General features: G+C 37.3%; 1 protein-coding gene across 1 annotated transcript in view; it reads right to left on the bottom strand.

The window, feature by feature from the left end:
• The window catches only part of LOC106076744 (uncharacterized), a 36,053-nt gene extending 22,718 nt beyond the window's left edge, over positions 1-13,335 (bottom strand). Inside the window, exons 1-3 of the mRNA XM_056045206.1 lie at positions 13,013-13,335; positions 7,161-7,363; positions 5,739-5,834 (exon numbers count right to left, since the gene is read on the bottom strand). Of these exons, the coding sequence (XP_055901181.1) occupies positions 5,739-5,834; positions 7,161-7,363; positions 13,013-13,121 (408 nt within the window). The 5' untranslated portion in view covers positions 13,122-13,335. The remainder of the gene's footprint in view (positions 1-5,738; positions 5,835-7,160; positions 7,364-13,012) is intronic.
• Positions 13,336-18,861: the final 5,526 nt, after the last annotated feature.

The following is an 18,861-nucleotide window of genomic DNA, read 5'->3' as shown; positions in this document are numbered from 1 at the left end:
CAGTTTTAAAGATAATCGAAAGCTAAAATCTCCTGCATAATAAAATGCTTTCTCCAGTTTTCTGTAGCACACTATTCATCACGTCAGAATATATCATATAAAGAAAGGGGCGATATCAAAATGTGAAGATCACTTCAGGAACATATGGCGCAAACACGGAGAGATCCTTATCGTCTGGTGGCTGAGCTCTTTTTATTTTTTTGTCACGCCCGATGGTACGTTATTTGAAAAGATCTGATGTAAGAGACAGTCAAGTATAATAGTGATATCGACCCGTAGTATCGACATTCCTTTTCAAAATCAGTTTTGGTGAAAAAGACTGACACAAAAAATTTACTGAAAAGATGAATAATATTTTGTTAAAACATTAGTGAAGCCTTTTTTTTTTTTTTTTACATTATAAATACATATTCTTAGAGCTTTTGTTTTGTAAAAAAAATGATGGATTGATTCAATTGTATGAAATGAATAATATAGTAAACTAATAATAAACGTTAAAATACAAGAAAAGTAATAATTTTCCCCACATTGAAAAGGGTGCCGGTACGCAGTACCGGTGCGTACCGTCACAAAAAAAGCACTACATGTTCTAAAATATAGATGTATTACAAAGTAAATATAAATACAGTTTTGTTTTCCCTTACCTAATAGAAAAATCTGTTTATTGCGCCTGCATTATCAGAGTAATTAGAATAGCGCTGCTGTATGCTCCCTTTTGATCAATTAGTACACAGCATCACATGTTTGTAATTGTAACCTATTCTTGAATTTCCTTCTTTAAATACATTATGAAAATATGTCTGTATTTATTTATCAGAGAAGATCAACGCCCAGGGAAATTCAGTACTGGTGTTTTAAAACTAAGCCTTAGATCAGCGGTTCTCAACCTTTTTAGTCCAGCGACCCCTTTTTGAAATTGCCCACAATGTGGCGACCCCCACGCGTAACATCATTTGTGTTTTTGCTAATGTTAAAAACTGTAATCATAATTTACATTTCTTGTATGAATTGCCAGAGCTGTATGTTTAATCACAAAGCATTATGTTATTCTGCTTATAGGTAAATGACCAAAAAAAATTACATTTTGTGTTTATGACTTGCATACATTTACTTTTCAATTGCGTATTAGCCAGATTCATGGTTTAAATTTATGTGGCAACTTGAAAAGCTTGACGACGCATGATAAACAGCTCCATTAACTGTATCCTACATTGCCACAAAATTGTTACTACAATTAGTGAAGGAAGCAAAAACTTCATTGCGAAGGTTGAGCTGCTCTTCATTTCGCTAGATCAGGAATTCTAGGGCAATCTTTGCAAGATCAGAACGAATGTCATCTTCTACATCAAATCTATTCTTATTCAGACAGAGTTGGAAAAATATGTTTTGCAAAGATATATTGTTGGAAATTGAACTCATTTAAGGTGACAAATATGTCAACCAACGTGTATTTTCTGTTGTTCTCTTTCAGCTTTAAAGAACGATTACATCTATGGTCGTTTTTCTACTTAAAAAAAAACAACTAAAAAAAATGTGCTTCTTGACACCCATGTCACTTTAGTGTAAAGTAGCACAACATTTAAAGATCCATCAAATTCATTACAACGTTTTGAAAATAGTCGAATTGTTGAATGAATGAAGCACTGAGGTTTTTCTTTTTCTGATTGAACTTTTGAAATAAATCATAGCGTTAAAAATCTTCATTATATTTTATTTTTCTGAGATCCGTTTTCATGATTTGTTTCATAATAAAAAAAAAATATTACCTTTAATAACATGATGGCGTTGTACTATTCATAAATGAAAATACTTTTTAATTACGTGCGTAAATCTTCACCATAGAAATACTATCTAGGACTCTGCAACACCGTAATGTAACATTTCACCCCGCCATTTGATTGACAGAAATTGTAACTGTTACGACTATCTGTGCTGCGACAATCAAAAGGCATGTAAAGATTCTGATTCGGTTGTTTGGAACATATATATTTAAATGACAGTCAAAGGAAACAATAAGAAACTACCCATGAACAATGACACGTTTTTTAAACACTAAATCTATTTTTTCCGCTGGTTTTAGGCGACACCTGGAAAATCGTCATTCGACCCCCAAGTGGGTCGCGACTCACAGGTTGAGAATACCTGCCTTAGATTATATTGGTTATAGGTGTGAAGAGCACATGCAAACATGTTCCTGTGATGTGCTGCGTGACTGACTACAGAAGTATCGACTAGCACTGACTGTCCTTATCGTCATTGACACGAATTCAAACAACGAATTGACCTACTAACAACAGTACGTCGTCTGAATGAGTGTGATATCGAGCTGGGAGTTTCTTTTTTTTAAATTTTATTTAATTATAGTTGACAGCCAAGGCTGCTAAACGTGTTAATGTATTCGGCCTTCAGTGAGCATTGCTCGTGGCCCGCGTTGCGCTCTGAGGTTTATCTTATCAATAACTATGTTTATTTATTTTTTAATTATGGTTTTACTACTAAAATAGTGAATGAAAACCTTAATTTTTATTGATAGCAGTATTCAATCTAAACAAGCCAAGCTTATATCACTGCGCACTTTTTAATATGGACAAGTTGCGAACGCCGGTATGGACAGTATAGAGTTACGCTGGTCAGGGCACGTATCCTGTATGGGGGACGAACGTATGCCAAAAGCAGTCCTTTTTGGTGAGCTGAAAGGTGGTCGACGTAACAGACGCGCCACCACGAAAACGCTATAAAGACCAGTTTAGGCGGCAACTTGCCTTAGCTGACATAGAAGAGAGCACCTGGTTGCATGCGGCTTCAGAACGAGACAGCTGGAGGTCACTCACAAAAGCCGCGGGATACACATTTAAGACCGAAAGAAAATCCACTGCCGAGGACAGACGCAGACGGCAAAAAGAAAATCTTAATCGACCACCGGTGGACAATGGCTATGCTTGCCCTGGATGTGGCAAAATATGTAGATCACAGTTAGGGATGCGCAGCCACGGGAAATACTGCACTCTTTATTAATATTCGCACCCGAAGACAAGCCTTAATATTATTATTATAATTCAATCTAAACAAGCAATACTTATAGCACTAGGCTTAACGAGTAAAAGGTTTTTCAGCTAAAGATGTAATTGCTACAACCTGTTACTAGAAAACTTGTTTATACTTAGACCATTTTAATGCGAACGAATTCTGGTTTCGTAGGGTAAAGGTGGCGTGAATGATGACTCAACGTGAAGCAAACTTAATTATGAATATAATCATAGACCTACTACCGGGGAAGCCGCGAGGGTTGTGGCCGCCTGCGTGCAGAATTTAAAAATGCCCCCCCCCCCTTTTTTTTTTTTTAAATCATTTAGTTTGAACTTGACACTGTACCTAAAGCGCTCTTTGATTTAAATCTATTTGTACCATTCCTTTTTTCTTTCATATTGGCATCGTTGTCGTATCCCCCTGCCCTCTGAGATGTTTTATTTTCAATTTTAACTTTGCATTTTTTTAAATAATGTAATGAAAAAGAAAAGAAACTTAATTTTAATAATAGCACAATATTTAGGTTTTATTTTTTCATTTATATTTGTTTAACACAATGTAGGGAATCCAAATGTAGGTACCGTTTATGAAAATCTCACAAAAATGAGTCCGTTTCACAGACCTATATATAATATGTCTATGGTCAGTTGTTTTTTTTTCCGAACTAGTGTTACCTACATAAATTGCAAGCGTTGTTAAAGTTCCTTCATTGAGAATTGAAGATGCGGCAGGTTTTCCCTCAAGTCGGTAATGGATTTAATTACGGGCGGGACTCTGTGCTAAGCGTATTCTAACCTTTTTCTCTTAGTAAGAAGAGAATTTTAAAAAGGTTAATATTGTTGTGTTTTCTTTTAGAACGCACTATTCATCCTACTAAAAAAAACAGTAGAGGGTCATATTAAATCTAATAACAAAGAGGCAGCCCTGGCCAATAGTATTATACGAGAGACACTCTAGGTAGGCCTACTTACTGCGTACGTTCATCTGTAGTAGGCTTGATCTTTTAAAAAAAAATATTCGTGTTTAGTAAAATGTCTCTGTTGCGGACGTTGTTGTTTGTTTCCACACAAGTCATCACTATAATGAAGGGCAATAGGCAGAAGAAATACGACTATTCTGAGACAAAAAAACCCTAGAAGAATCACAATAGCGGAGATGTTTTAAAATGTTTTCTTTAAAACGTTTTGACCCATATTGCTGCATACGCCCCTTGCAAAAAGAGGTATACATTTAAAAAGGACTTATAAGAAGATAAAACGACGTCTCCAGCTGAAGATAGTTTTATTTTTAAACATCTAATTTTACTAATATTCTGATAAATTACACTGAAAATAAAACTTTTTTTTTTGTCGCCCACCTCTCTTTGTTTATAGTTGGTCGTTGGTTTGTCGCTCCAAACAGCTAGTACAACTAAACAAATGTAGTCGGATTATATTTTAAATACGTAAAATACCTTGAACAAAAAACGTAATATAACTGTTATTTCAATATTCACAGATTTAACTTGTGATCTAATATTAATTAAATATACTGATATTTAAAAGAAATCTAGATTACCACAAAACAACGTCTTTACTCTTTCATACCTCAAGATAGTCTGCCGTTTCAAATTTGCATATGTTAATTTCTTCCTCGTCAATGCATACCCTCCAACCTCTTCTTACCGTCGCCTAGAAATACACACTCTATAATAACCCTTTTTTGTCTGGAAGTTGCGCCCCCTTCCCCCAAATTAGATATACTTGCCCCCCACCCCAGTGACCCAAAGTTTGAGAAACGCTGTATTAAAAATACTGATGAACAATAATCCAAGCAGAATAATAATAATCAAATCCGGAATACTTTCTCAATTTTTGAAAATAATACAATAAAAAGAAATTTAAATACCGTTATATATAATTAGATATTAAGTAGTTCTGATATTAGATATTTTAAAAAATATTCCGTTTTTAACTGATTTTAATACGAAAGAATATAATAAAAAAATGAATTTTAAACTAAAACACAAATGAACTTAATGTAGATCTATATCTATAATCGGCCATAAATAGTCTATTCTCAACAAACAGCCTTTACAAATAAAAGTGACAATATTTTAAAATTGACTTTCTAATTACTAGATCTACTTACAGGGCAGGCTATTCGGCTCGATACAAACAACCCGCGAAATGTCAAGGCCAGGCGAGAGTCGGCCCCTATGCAAAAAACCCGAGGGAATCCCTCGCGCGCCGTTTTTTTTTTTTTAAATAACTTTTATTGTTTGAATATCGTCTTAACCGCCCCCCCCCCCCAAATATTCAAAGGATAAAAGTATAATGGAATCATTAGAATTTAAATAAAATATTTAAGTGTTTTTTTTAATTATTATTTATCCACAAATAAAAAAAAAGGAATCTTGGAAAAATGATTTGGCCGCCCTTTACATTCGGCCGCCTGCTTGCAACTGCACATATTGCACAATAGGTAGCGGCGGCCCTGCCTACTACTTTTCAGCTAAAAAAAAAAGTAATAAATAGTTACAAATATGTTTCTTTCTGAGCTCACTTACACCCGCTTACGACTTTACGAGACAATTTTTTTCCTGCATGACTTTAATGTCACTTCCGTCTTACTCTGATGTGCGCTTCGTCAGTCATTATCGTGCATCGCTTGGTCAGGCCGTGTGCATAAATATTTTTTTAAAACAGTATCAATGTCATAAAATTACAAACCTGAATTTTAAATTTATGTGAGTGATTATCACTTCCGATTGTCAGAGCTAACTGAATAATTGCATCATTGTCAAGGTCTTGGTAAAAAGCCACATTCTGAAAATGAAATAACAATTGTTTATCATATTTATGAATTATAAATTTATCATATTTCAACAAACAATCTGCTAAATTTATTAATATGAAATTAATTTAAAATCAATTTCATGAGAAAGATTAGACGTTTATTATAAGCATTTTTATTGAAAATAAAATACATCTAGATAGGAGAAAGGTCACAATAGCCTGAAAAAGCTTATGGACTATATGTATTAAGATATGACAGTGAATGTGTGTTTTTCCCTTACGTAATCAATTATTAAATTTCGCTTGTTTTTTTTGTTTTTATCCAAAGTTGTTCAGAAACTTTCTAATGTTTTATTAAGCCTTTATATTGGTCATCTTTACAGCCCTCAGACAACGCCGTTCGCGCTGGCTCATCTTTACAGCCCTCAGACAACGCCGTTCGCGCTGGCTCATCTTTACAGCCCTCAGACAACGCCGTTCGCGCTGGCTCATCTTTACAGCCCTCAGACAACGCCGTTCGCGCTGGCTCATCTTTACAGCCCTCAGACAACGCCGTTCGCGCTGGCTCATCTTTACAGCCCTCAGACAACGCCGTTTACGCTGGCTCATCTTTACAGCCCTCAGACAACGCCGTTTGCGCTGGCTCATCTTTACAGCCCTCAGACAACGCCGTTTGCGCTGGCTCATCTTTACAGCCCTCAGACAACGCCGTTTGCGCTGGCTCATCTTTACAGCCCTCAGACAACGCCGTTTGCGCTGGCTCATCTTTACAGCCCTCAGACAACGCCATTTGCGCTGGCTTGGACATGTTTGCCTGATGGAGGACAAGCGCATCCCGAAAGTCATCCTCTATGGACAACTCGCGACTGGCACAAGAAAAACTGGTCGCCCCCACCTCCGTTACATAGATGTAATAAAACGTGACCTCAAATCAGTGAACATCAATACTGACAATTGGGAAGACATAGCTCTAGACCGCAACAGATGGAGAGAGACAGTGACCAAAAAAGCTACGGACAGTGAAAGTACATGGGTCTCAGCTCAGGAAGAAAAACGTACAATCCGGAAAACTGCCAGCTCCTCTACCACCGAAGCAAAAGCCACCTTAACCTGCGCTATCTGTGGACGGCAGTGTCTCTCCAAAATAGGGCTCCACAGCCACATGAGGAAGTGTGCTCTGAGATGAACCATAGTCGTTCTACGACTGAAGGAGGCCAATATATATTGGTCTAACAATAACAACAAGTAAATACAAATTATTTTCTGCTTAGATAGTATTTTTAAAAGCTTTATATTAATAAGCTACAGTAATCTATAACACACCAATATTGCTACTAATATCACAAATAAACCTACCTCATCGTCCTTTATATTTTCTCTTCGCACGTGCAAGCCGTCCTGATCCGAATCTATAGTATAGACAGGTATTGTACTGTTGATATGTTCAACCCGGCTCAGTTGTAGCTCAGTTGATGTATTGGCGCCAATAGCGATAGTCACACTTATATCATCCGGTAGTTTTTTATCATTGAGCTCAATGGAACTAAAATTTACATGAACTGATAGAAGAAAATATATAGTTGCGTCATTATTTTTTACACCTACCATTGCCCTCTAAAGAAATAAGTAAAGAAATAAGTGGTTCTGAAGAGTTTAGGGAAGTAGGTAATTTTTAAAAATTAGTGCTGATTATGTAGCAGACTCTAGCTATCTGAAGGAGCAAAAAATGGTTGTCACCCTATCTGGCTGGAATCTTATTGTTGACAAGCATGTTTTGTGAGAGTGATTAGGTATAGATGGAGTGTAAACGTTTGCCGAATGTGATCCTTTATGGTCAATACTCTAAAGGCCGGCCTTAGGTATTTGGAAGCCCTAATCAAACTGAATTTAGTGGCCACAAAGTTAATAAAAAATAAATACGCAATTTCTTTTAAAAAATCAACATAAGTAGTCTAACAAGTAGATTTAAACATTTGTCAACAAACGTTCAGTCATAGTAAGAGCAAGGTTAGTAGACGTAGGGTCATATTTCTCTCCTATATTTGAGATTTGATACACGTTTGGCAATGTTTTTAGTACTGTGCGAGGCCCCCACCAATTGGAGTTGCTAGGCGGCTGCCTAGTTTGTCTATGCTTATGTCCGGCCCTGATACACGTCTTTACACGATGGGTACAAAGAAAACTGATCGTTTCCACCTCCGATTTTTTGTTGTAATCAAACGTGACAACAAAGCAGAGGACATTGATGTTGACATAGCTCTAGAGCGCAATATGTGGAGAGTCTGATCAGCTTGCACATTCTCCATGGCTCTAGACCGCACTATGTGGAGAGTCTGATCAGCTTGTACATTCTCCATGGCTCTAGACCGCACTATGTGGAGAGTCTGATCAGCTTGCACATTCTCCATGGCCCTAGACCGCACTATGTGGAGAGTCTGATCAGCTTGTACATTCTCCATGGCCCTAGACCGCACTATGTGGAGAGTCTGATCAGCTTGTACATTCTCCATGGCCCTAGACCGCACTATGTGGAGAGTCTGATCAGCTTGTACATTCTCCATGGCCCTAGACCGCACTACGTGGAGAGTCTGATCAGCTTGCACATTCTCCATGGCCCTAGACCGCACTATGTGGAGAGTCTGATCAGCTTGTACATTCTCCATGGCCCTAGACCGCACTATGTGGAGAGTCTGATCAGCTTGTACATTCTCCATGGCCCTAGACCGCACTACGTGGAGAGTCTGATCAGCTTGTACATTCTCCATGGCCCTAGACCGCACTATGTGGAGAGTCTGATCAGCTTGTACATTCTCCATGGCCCTAGACCGCACTATGTGGAGAGTCTGATCAGCTTGTACATTCTCCATGGCCCTAGACCGCACTATGTGGAGAGTCTGATCAGCTTGCACATTCTCCATGGCCCTAGACCGCACTATGTGGAGAGTCTGATCAGCTTACACATTCTCCATGGCCCTAGACCGCACTATGTGGAGAGTCTGATCAGCTTGTACATTCTCCATGGCCCTAGACCGCACTATGTGGTGAGTCTGATCAGCTTGTACATTCTCCATGGCCCTAGACCGCACTACGTGGAGAGTCTGATCAGCTTGTACATTCTGTATAAGAAGACGCAAAAAGAAGGAAGCAGCAAAAAACAGGACACAGACCTCAAAAACGGCTCTGACGATTTTCCTAGACATTTGAAAATTTATGAATATCCTTTAGAAACAAAATTACTAGCTAATTGACAATTCTGTGGAAAAACTCTGGTTTAACCGTTGTTATCTAGGGTCTCTCTGCCTCCTATTGTCTTGGGCAATGTTAGATCACTAAATAACAAAATGGACGAACTTGATTGTTGCTGCAGACATTTCTACCGTGAAAGCTCGCTAATCTGTCTCACTGAAACATGGCTAAATGAAATTATTCCAGTAGACTTGGATGCGTTTCTTTTGTACAGATCAGACAGAACAACAGATAGTGGCAAAACAAGAGGAGGAGGACTGGCCATTTATGTCAATAAACAGTACTGTTGTGTCAACAATATTTCAATCAAAACTAAAGTGTATACGACCGATATTGAACTACTATGCAACAATCTCAGGCTATACTACCTGCCGAGAGAGTTTACACAATTGTAAGTCATACTTGTGTATATACCACCCACAGCCAACACAGAGAAAGAAACAAAACATATACTAGACATTGTACATGCTGCTTGGGTGAATAGTTGTGGTGCTGCCCGACTAGTTATGGGAGATTTCAATCATCTTTCGTTAGCTCAAGACTTGCCAACATATATTCAATATGTTAATTGTCCCACAAGACACGATAAGACCTTGGACATATGTTATAGCAACATACAAATGGCCTACACATCTCAATTGTTATTTCCCCTGGGATAGTCGGACCACACAATGATCCATCTTACACCCACGTACAAACCGGTTTTAAAAACAACAAAACCCGAAGTACAGTCCATCCAGTCATGGTCTGTTGACGCTGTTTTACAGCTACAAAGTTGTCTGTGGCTAACAGATTGGGACATGTTTGTAAACAACTGCCCAGACAGATGAACTTAACACAACTGTTAATTCGTACATCCAGTTCTTCTTAATTATGTGGGAAAAAGAGTCAATACCACAAGACTTTAAAGATGCCAAAATTGTTCATTTATACAAGCGAAAAGGAAACCGCCAGATCTGCGACAACCACAGAGGAATATCTCTTCTCTCTATTGCTGGGAAAATCCTTGCACGCATCCTACTAAATCGGCTCATGCAACACATAGAATATGGTCTACTACCAGAAAGCCAGTGCGGCTTCAGAAAAGAGCGTGGAACCATTGACATGATCTTTGCAGCAAGGCAGCTCCAGGAAAAATGCGAAGAACAAAATGCTGACCTGTTCTCAATATATGTCGACTTAACAAAGGCATTCGACACTGTTAGCAGAGAAGGACTCTGGAAGATCATGTCAAAGTATGGCTGTCCACAAAAATTCTAACCATGGTGAGACTATTTCATGATGGCATGAAGGCTCGTGTCCAAGAAAGTGGAGAACCATCAGAGCCCTTCGAAGTATCAAACGGGGTAAAACAAGGCTGTGTCCTAGCACCTACACTGTTCAGTATCATGTTCTCCGCTATGCTGACAGATGCATTCACAAATAGAGAAAACAACGGGATAAATATATCATACAGATTTGATGGTGGCCTATTCAACCCGAGGCGGCTTAAAGCAAAATCAAAAACAAATGCAGCAGTAATCAGAGACTTGCTATTTGCTGATGACTGTGCCCTAAATGCCTGCTCTGAAAACGATCTGCAGAGCATCGTCAGTGACTTCTCAAGAGCATGCTCAGACTTTGGCCTTACCATCAATACGAACAAGACTGAAGTCTTATATCTAGCTGCTCCTGGGAAAGCCTACTCGGATCCAAGCATTACTATAAATGGACAGGATATAAACGCAGTGGACAAATTCACATATCTTGGCAGCACAGTCTCCAGAAATGGAAAAATCGATAGTGAAATCGACCTGCGTATCGCCAAGGCCAGTGCATCCTATGGCAGACTGTCTACAAATGTCTGGAACAGACGTGGTATCACCACAAACACCAAGCTACGGGTCTACAGAGCCGTCATCCTCCCTACATTGCTCTATGCCTCAGAAACATGGACAGTGTACAGTAAACATGCAAAGAGACTAAACCGCTTCCACATGACATGTCTGAGAAAAATACTAAATGTCAAATGGCAAGACAAAATACCAGATACAGAAGTCCTTCGAAGAGCGTGTCTGCAAAGCATCCACACAATCCTGATGCAGTCCCAGCTGCGATGGGCAGGTCACGTCTACAGAATGGAAGACCACCGCATCCCAAAACGACTCTTGTATGGCCAACTAAGCGAAGGAAAGCGCTCGCAAGGTAGGCAAAGAAAGCGCTTCAGGGACACCCTCAAAGCTTCTCTGAAGGCGTTCAGCATAGACCCTGGCACCTGGGAGACAGAGGCACACGACAGAGCATCATGGCGTCACGCTGTGAAAACTGGCGCACAGGTTGCTGAGGAAAAAAGAACAACGCTGGCAGAAGAAAAACGCCAGAAAAGAAAAGCAAGACAAACGACACTAGCTCCAGCTGGAATAACCTGCCCAGTGTGCAGCCGAACATTCCGGGCTCACATAGGTCTCACCAGCCACATGAGGAGGCACAAAACCCCAGTGCAATGCCCTCAGCCCCCTGGATGACAAAGTGGTCATCATCGAACCACGATGGACGAACTATATATATACATCCAGTTCTATTAAAACATGATTGTACCAAAGATGAAAATTAAACATTCAATAACAATAGACCCTGGATGACAAACATTAAAAATTAACATTCTGTCGTCATCAAGAAGTACATAGAAGTCTATTTATAAGCGCTGGTTATGAGCGTGTATGTGTTTTTCGTGTGTGAATGTTGTTCGTATGTGCATCTATATTGTGCATCTACATTGTTATTGTACAGTAGTTACGCTGAGGTTGTCAATTGTAGTCAAACCAAATTTTCATTTGATTGTATCAATAAAAGTTATCTTATCTTATCTTATCTTTCAAAATAAAATTTATAAAAATGCAATTAGGTTAAGAGGTTTAGACTATCTTTATCTTGAGCAGACACGTCAGCGGGTATTCCCGCATGTAGTCATTAAGGAGGTAAATAGATAACTAGACGGTCACGAACATTTTGCGCACCGCTGCTAAGTCTGGATTTCATCAAATGGAAATCTTCTATACCATATATCTAGATTCAGTATTTTAGAATACAGTCCTGTCATGTATTGATCCGTATGACCAAATTGGGGCTTTGTATAGTCTAAATAGATTTATACAAGCGCTTAACCAGGTTATATTCCTATCTTCCGGCTAAAGGGAGGGTCATTTGGAAACAAATATGTATAAATAAATGTTGATTAAATTCTAGTATTGAGAAATATAAATATATATTTTTAAGAAGTGTTATTACGATTTGGCATTTTTTAAATCGTTTAGTTTATCTTTTTAATTTTAAATCTCTTCCAGTCTTCCTAATTTTTCTGAAATTTTCTCTACATTGTATCTCCTTCTTTTTTTTTAATTTTATTTCTCTTTTTTGTCTCTGTGTTATATCATTCTCTTGTTAAATGAATGTACACCGTAACTCAAAGTCAAAACACAGAGCGGATAACTGTGATTAACATTCAGCATGAAGACTCCCCAAAAGCAAGAAAGCCAGACAGGACAGGAATGTATTTTTTTTTCTTTGGAAGCGACTGCAAATCTATGCAATCAATTGATTTAAGCGTCGCACACGTAGGGTATTGATATTTTTATGTAATAAAAGGGCAGATATATATCTCACACAACTGGAGACGTAAGGCTGTCTGTAAATTATGTGTTAATACAAAAACGTAGTTCAGTTCGTTATGGTTTATAGTAGTGCGCTTTACACAAAAAAAAATAAATCCCCTTATATTATTGATAAAATACAATTCAAAAAAGGTGTTTAACTTTAAACATATAATCCGTAAATTAAATTACTAGTAAAACAAAACAAGTAAAGAAAATATTCAGAGTATAATGTTATGTTGTTGTTTTTTTTTATAAATGTTTTGGGTTTCTTGATTGTTTGTTGTTATTTTTCGCATTCAAATTATAATCTTAAATTAGTTCTTCATTTACCTGTTGAAGATTTAACACCATTTAATATACACACAAAAAAGCAACCACAAATAAGGATAAAGTAATGTAGTTCCATTATCCAAGGATAAAAAACTGGGAATATGTTCATTAGATTTAAGACAAGCTAATTTTATAAAAATGTCACATTGGTTTCCGCTACATCAACGAACTAAAAAGAGCCAAATATTATCCTACATCGGCAGAGAATTTCAACCGTGACGTACATACTACTCAGTCTGAGTACTGTCGCACTAAGCCGTTAATCAGTGGCCTCTATTTGCTTTTGGTTTTACGCAATGCACTGTGCAACACACGATAGTCTTAGGGTTCCTGTAGCGCACACTTCGATAACGCTCAGTCAATAAGAAAAACAAAATGAAATCATCAGAAAGAAGTTAGAACTATTTAGTAATACTATAGAATAATAAAATAATAGTAAATAAATGAAAAAAAAATATATTTAAAGGAATCAAATGCATGGACAGAAGGAAGACATTGAAATGAGCAGAAAAAGATTAATCTTCATTCCGTCCTTGAAGCACATTGTGACAAAGGTATGTGTCTATTGTCTGGGCTAGTTCAATAAAGTTATACATCGTGTGTATTTAGCATTTGTGTTCAAACGGTATGGTCTCTAGATGTCAATTATCTTCCCTATATCTCTTTGACTAACAAAAATCGAATCGTAGAGAGAGAGAAGAGAGAAGAGAGAGAGAGAGAAAAGAGAGAGAAGAGAAAAGAGAGAGAGAGAGAGAGAAGAGAGAGAGAGAAAAGAGAGAGAGAGTGAGAAGAGAGAGAGAGAGAGAGAGAAGAGAAAGAGAGAGAGAAGAGAAAGAGAGAGAGAAGAGAGAGAGAGTGAGAAAAGAGAGAGAAAGAGAGAGAGAAGAGAGAGAGTGAGAAAAGAGAGAGAAAGAGAAGAGAGAGAGAGAAAAGATAGAGAGAGAAAAAAAGAGAATGAGAGAGAAGAGAGAGACAGAAAAGAGAGACTTGTTGTCCTTAGAAGGGTGTCCTTCACAATACCTACACCATTGCACAATTATAGTGCAATTAATAAATTAAAATAAAAACACTTATGTTTAGCTTTTTATTTTTCTCCTGGTTTTTTTTTTTTTGGTTGCTATATGGCTTTATTTTCTTTGGTTTGACTTCCAAATTAGGAGAACCCGTTTCGAATCCTGGTATCTTTAGGGCGCCTCTGAGCCCACCCAGCTCTAATGGGTACCTGACATTACTTGAGGAAAAGTAAATGTGGCTGGTCTTTGTGCTGGCCACATGACACTCTCGTTAACCTGGGCCACAGAAACAGATGACCGTCACATCATCAGACCTACATATCACAAGGTCTGAAAGGGTAACTTTACCTGTTTACAATGTGCCAGATGATTATTGTTTTGAGAACATTTATAGAGTAAATACGAAATGGATACGTTTGAAACATTAATGGCGTCAGAAACAAAGGTTCAATGTACAAATAAATTTAAAAAAAATAGTTTAAAAAAAAAACACGCAAAAAAACACCTATTTTCTGTCAAATATGAAATCGTCTCGTCACCTATTAGTCCCCTGTCATGCGAACACACACACACTGCATTGATCAATCTTTGTGCTATATTTAATCTTCTACCCTTTCTGACTGAAATGCGGGTCTCCCGTATCTTTAAGCACGCGCCGATGTGTGTCAGCCGTGTGTTACCGTGACTCAGATTTTAATTCTGAAATCTTCATTCTGTACACAGTAGCACCAAGTGCGGGCAGGTCGCGGGAATATAGATTAACAGAATTGGTAGTATCTTTCCCTGGCGTCACAAGAAATGACACCAGTCCGAACTTTGGTCTAAAAAAAAACAAGCTTCTACAAAGGACCAAAAGATATAGCTTTGTACTTTAAATTTGATATATATTTAACTATATTTAAAAACCTCTTGACAAATGCTACAATGATCTTGCGCTCGTGGTGGAAGTTGGCACTAGGTGGCCATAGAAAACGGTGTCATTTATTCCAAGCTATAATTTCACCGTTACCTTATCTTCTTGTCTTATATGATACACACGTTACTTCAAAAAGAAGATGATTACGTCCTGTGCGTCATGCATATAGTCATGAATATTAACCAATCACTTAAATTCTGCCAAGTCACTGGTTTTCCTGGCTGACTCAGGCAACCCATTCCATGCTCTAATAGCGCTAGGGTACGTTAGAGTGGGTCAATAGCTAGTCTAATGGGGTGTCAAGTGTATGCCGTGGTTTCAATCCCCTTGCATGGCCCATTTTTGTTAATGACCAAAAAACATATAACTGTTTAGTTTACTCTATTATTGGAACATAAAAGTTAGACTTCATTTTTTTTAAATAAATCTTTTTTTTTCTTCTGATAAATGTATTTAAATTTAATATGTTTAAACGGAACATGGTGTTGTTTTGCTCAGTCTTTGGCTTGTAGCTCCTAACAGCTAGCGCAACGAAACTGATGTAAACATATTAAATTCTATATAATTAAACTTGAATAAGATCCTTTTAAACAAACTTGAATATGACATTTCTTTATCATTATACAGCTTCGATTTATGAGTGATGGTGGTATCACAAATGAAGAGGTATTTTTACAAACCTAATTATAAATACACGTCTTCTTCTTTGGTTAGTCCCCTTCAACTTTAACACCAGATCTTTATATTATTGCTGTTCAATTACGTCAGACCACCTGGTGGTTTCATCTGAAACTCCTCAGTGTACGCAACCAAAACTATCTGCTCTCCTTGTGGACCATAGTTACATAAATAAACACACACATAGCGCCCAAAACACATGGTTACTTGTTCTAATAAAAATAATATTGAGAACAATTATATAATTATGAGAAGAAAACATTTCTATTGTCTATTCTAAAATATCACTGCAAAATATAGCTTAATAATTAAGTAGAAAATGTTAAACTTTTTCTTAGAGATGTATAAAAGCTAGATACACAACAAATAAATGAATAAACAAATAAATAAATAAATAAATATATATATTTATATATAAAATATATATATTTATATATATATATATATGGTATTATTAGATAATTACTGATTATTTAAATATAAAATTTAAGCAATTTAACTTTTACATACAACACTAACTTGTACTTCAATAATAAAAAATTGAGCTAACAAATTCTGTGAGAGCTATGGCTTTGCATGGTTTTAGAAAGTTTGGATACATTTGGCTTATAACTTGTTTTTAGTTTCAAACACAAGGCTCTAAATTTTCATTTGTTAGTTGGCTTCTTACATTGCACCAAATTATATTCACGCAAGAGAACGCTTGCTCACACGAATATGCCGATCCGAAGATAGTCAGCCTTCCAAATGCCGACTTTTTCACCCGACTGTAGCAATCGGGTGAACTATTCCATGCGTCAAATATAAGTGCCTAATCTCGCGGCATTTCTTTGAAAGCTATTCACTTTTGTTGCGTTACATACATTTCTGGACTTTCAACTCTTCCAATTTGATTATCAACTCTGTAAAATTTTGGACTCCACAAAGTTTTACTTTTTAAATCGATCGATTGCATGTCTAGAGATCCAGTATCAACTCCAAATGGATCAATTTGGATTCCGTTACTATCTATGTTGAGAGGATTTTATATAAATGCTACAATCATTTTGCTTGTTTTGAATTGCTCAAATCTGTCTGCACATTTATCTTTAAGTTTTCTTTATAAGTGTGCTTAAGTAGCTCATGTCAACAGTTGCAGTTTTAATCGCTTTACAAATGGAAAATGAAGTAACTGACCGCTCTGAATATCTTCTTCAAAACTAATTATTCTACCAAAACATAGGCTGGGTTTTTAATTTCCTTGCAGTTTTAGATTCCGCTAAATTAATTTCACTGCTATATCCACCATAAAGTAAAATGTTTGCAACCATTCGTCGTTCACTACTTCAGGGTGATTAATGGCTTTTACATTTAGGAGTGTATTTAATTCATTCAAGAACAAAGCCAAACGTTTAAACACCTTACCATGGAAAGCCATCGCACTTTATTGTAAAGAAGAAGGTCGGAATACCGTGTCTCAATTTCGTTAAGAATTCTTTAAACTGATGATGGTAGAGTGCTTTTGACAAGATACTGTTAAAAATCTTGAAAGCCAAATTCAAGACCTCGACTATTTCGGGCGGAAATGTTTGGGCACAAAGCGCTAATTGGAGTATTATGCAGTGAAACGTGTTTTATTTTGCACCAAATAATTGAAATTGATATTTATTTATTCCCTGTCGTGCTTCTGACTCCATCAGTTCCTTTAGAAACGATTTTATTATATCGGTTATATTGTCTTTAAGGTATTACATCACATTAGCTGTATGTTCTCCTCTAGTTTATCACGACAGTGGTAGCAATCCTAGATGTTCTTCTTTTGGATCTGCTATACAAAAAATAATTAATTACTACTAATTTATTTTTTTTTTTTTTTTTTTTTTATTCGTGTATTGTTATCGACTATAAATAATTATGTACAATTTCAACATGATCCGAAAACAGGAAGTGGGAGAAAAAGTGTACAAATTGTAATAAGGGAAATAAATTCATATATACATTTACATCTCTCATGTAGTAGCATTTATTCCCTTTTTTTTTCCCGATATGAAACAAAATTCTATACCAGTAATTAAGTAACTAATTTTTTTTTTTAATTGTTGTCTGTTTTGTTTGGTACAATGATTAACATAACAAACTTTGCATTGATCCGAGAATGGGAAGTGGGACAAAAAACGTTTAAACATTTTACCAGACAGACAGACAGAGTGAGGTGATATACGCCTGGTAAAAATAGTATCCTTCATAATACCCTAACCTTCAGTGAAGTCCAGTAGGGCGTCGGCGCCGTAGGCGCCATTACCCCTTTGGTGGTTAGAAAGGCTTTTATCCAACTACCAGGCCTGGACATGGGGCTCTTCACCTCTGTCCTGTCTGAGGACTCTCAACGGTAGACGGTCATATCGGTTGACTATTCCAGACCGGGCCGTGCCGTGTACACAGCGCTCCGTCCCCGTTCCTGGGTCCCACTCGCTACAAGTGGCCGAGAACAGAGCTGACTGCGGGGAGCTAGTTTCATATTCCTATACTGTAACCGCCACTGTTCCGTGCAGGGACCGACACTCCAGCCACGGGTCTTTGATGACGGCCCCCTTTGTGGAACGGCGTGGCGGACTTTTTGGACTGGTGTGCGGGCTACTTGTTCCATCCCTACCCTAACCAGAATATTGTAATTTGTGGCTGAGTGGCGCTAATCGTTTGGCTACCTATTTAAGGGGGTTTGAGTTTGAATCCATACTCAAGATGTGTTGTGTTTGATAAGCGCACAAAGCATCACGAAAACCTCCCAGATGCCACCCTCATAGGCTCGCCCTAGAGTTTACAATAAAAATAATTAGTTACCAGTAATTTATTGATAATCGCCAATGAATAGTTGTGTAAAGTTTCAACTTGATCAGAGAATGGCTGTGGAAGAAATAACGTGGGCAAACTGTGTGGGTTGATATTAGCTTTGTAAAAAGAGATGTGGTCTGAACACATTTCATACAAACTGTCGGTTTCAAAACTTTGTAAATTATTCACAATCTTTCTGACCTGTATATCGAATGCCCATTTTAATTTCCCTTTACACGTAAATGTGGGAATAGTGCCTATTAGTTTTGTGTGGTTTGTCTGTCCGTCCGTCCCGTTTAGATCTCAGACTCTAGAAAAGAAAATGAAAATCGGACATCATGGTATTTTCAATCATTCAAAGGTCTAAATGTGAACCATTTAATGTTTAAACTTTTTATGCAAGCAGATTTTTTTTCAAAAACAATTTTACC

This window comes from Biomphalaria glabrata, chromosome 10 (assembly GCF_947242115.1).
Source record: "Biomphalaria glabrata chromosome 10, xgBioGlab47.1, whole genome shotgun sequence".
Classification (NCBI taxonomy): Eukaryota; Metazoa; Mollusca; class Gastropoda; family Planorbidae; genus Biomphalaria; species Biomphalaria glabrata.
Note: the sequence above shows the minus strand (reverse complement) of the source record. Positions and strands in the feature narration are given on the sequence as shown.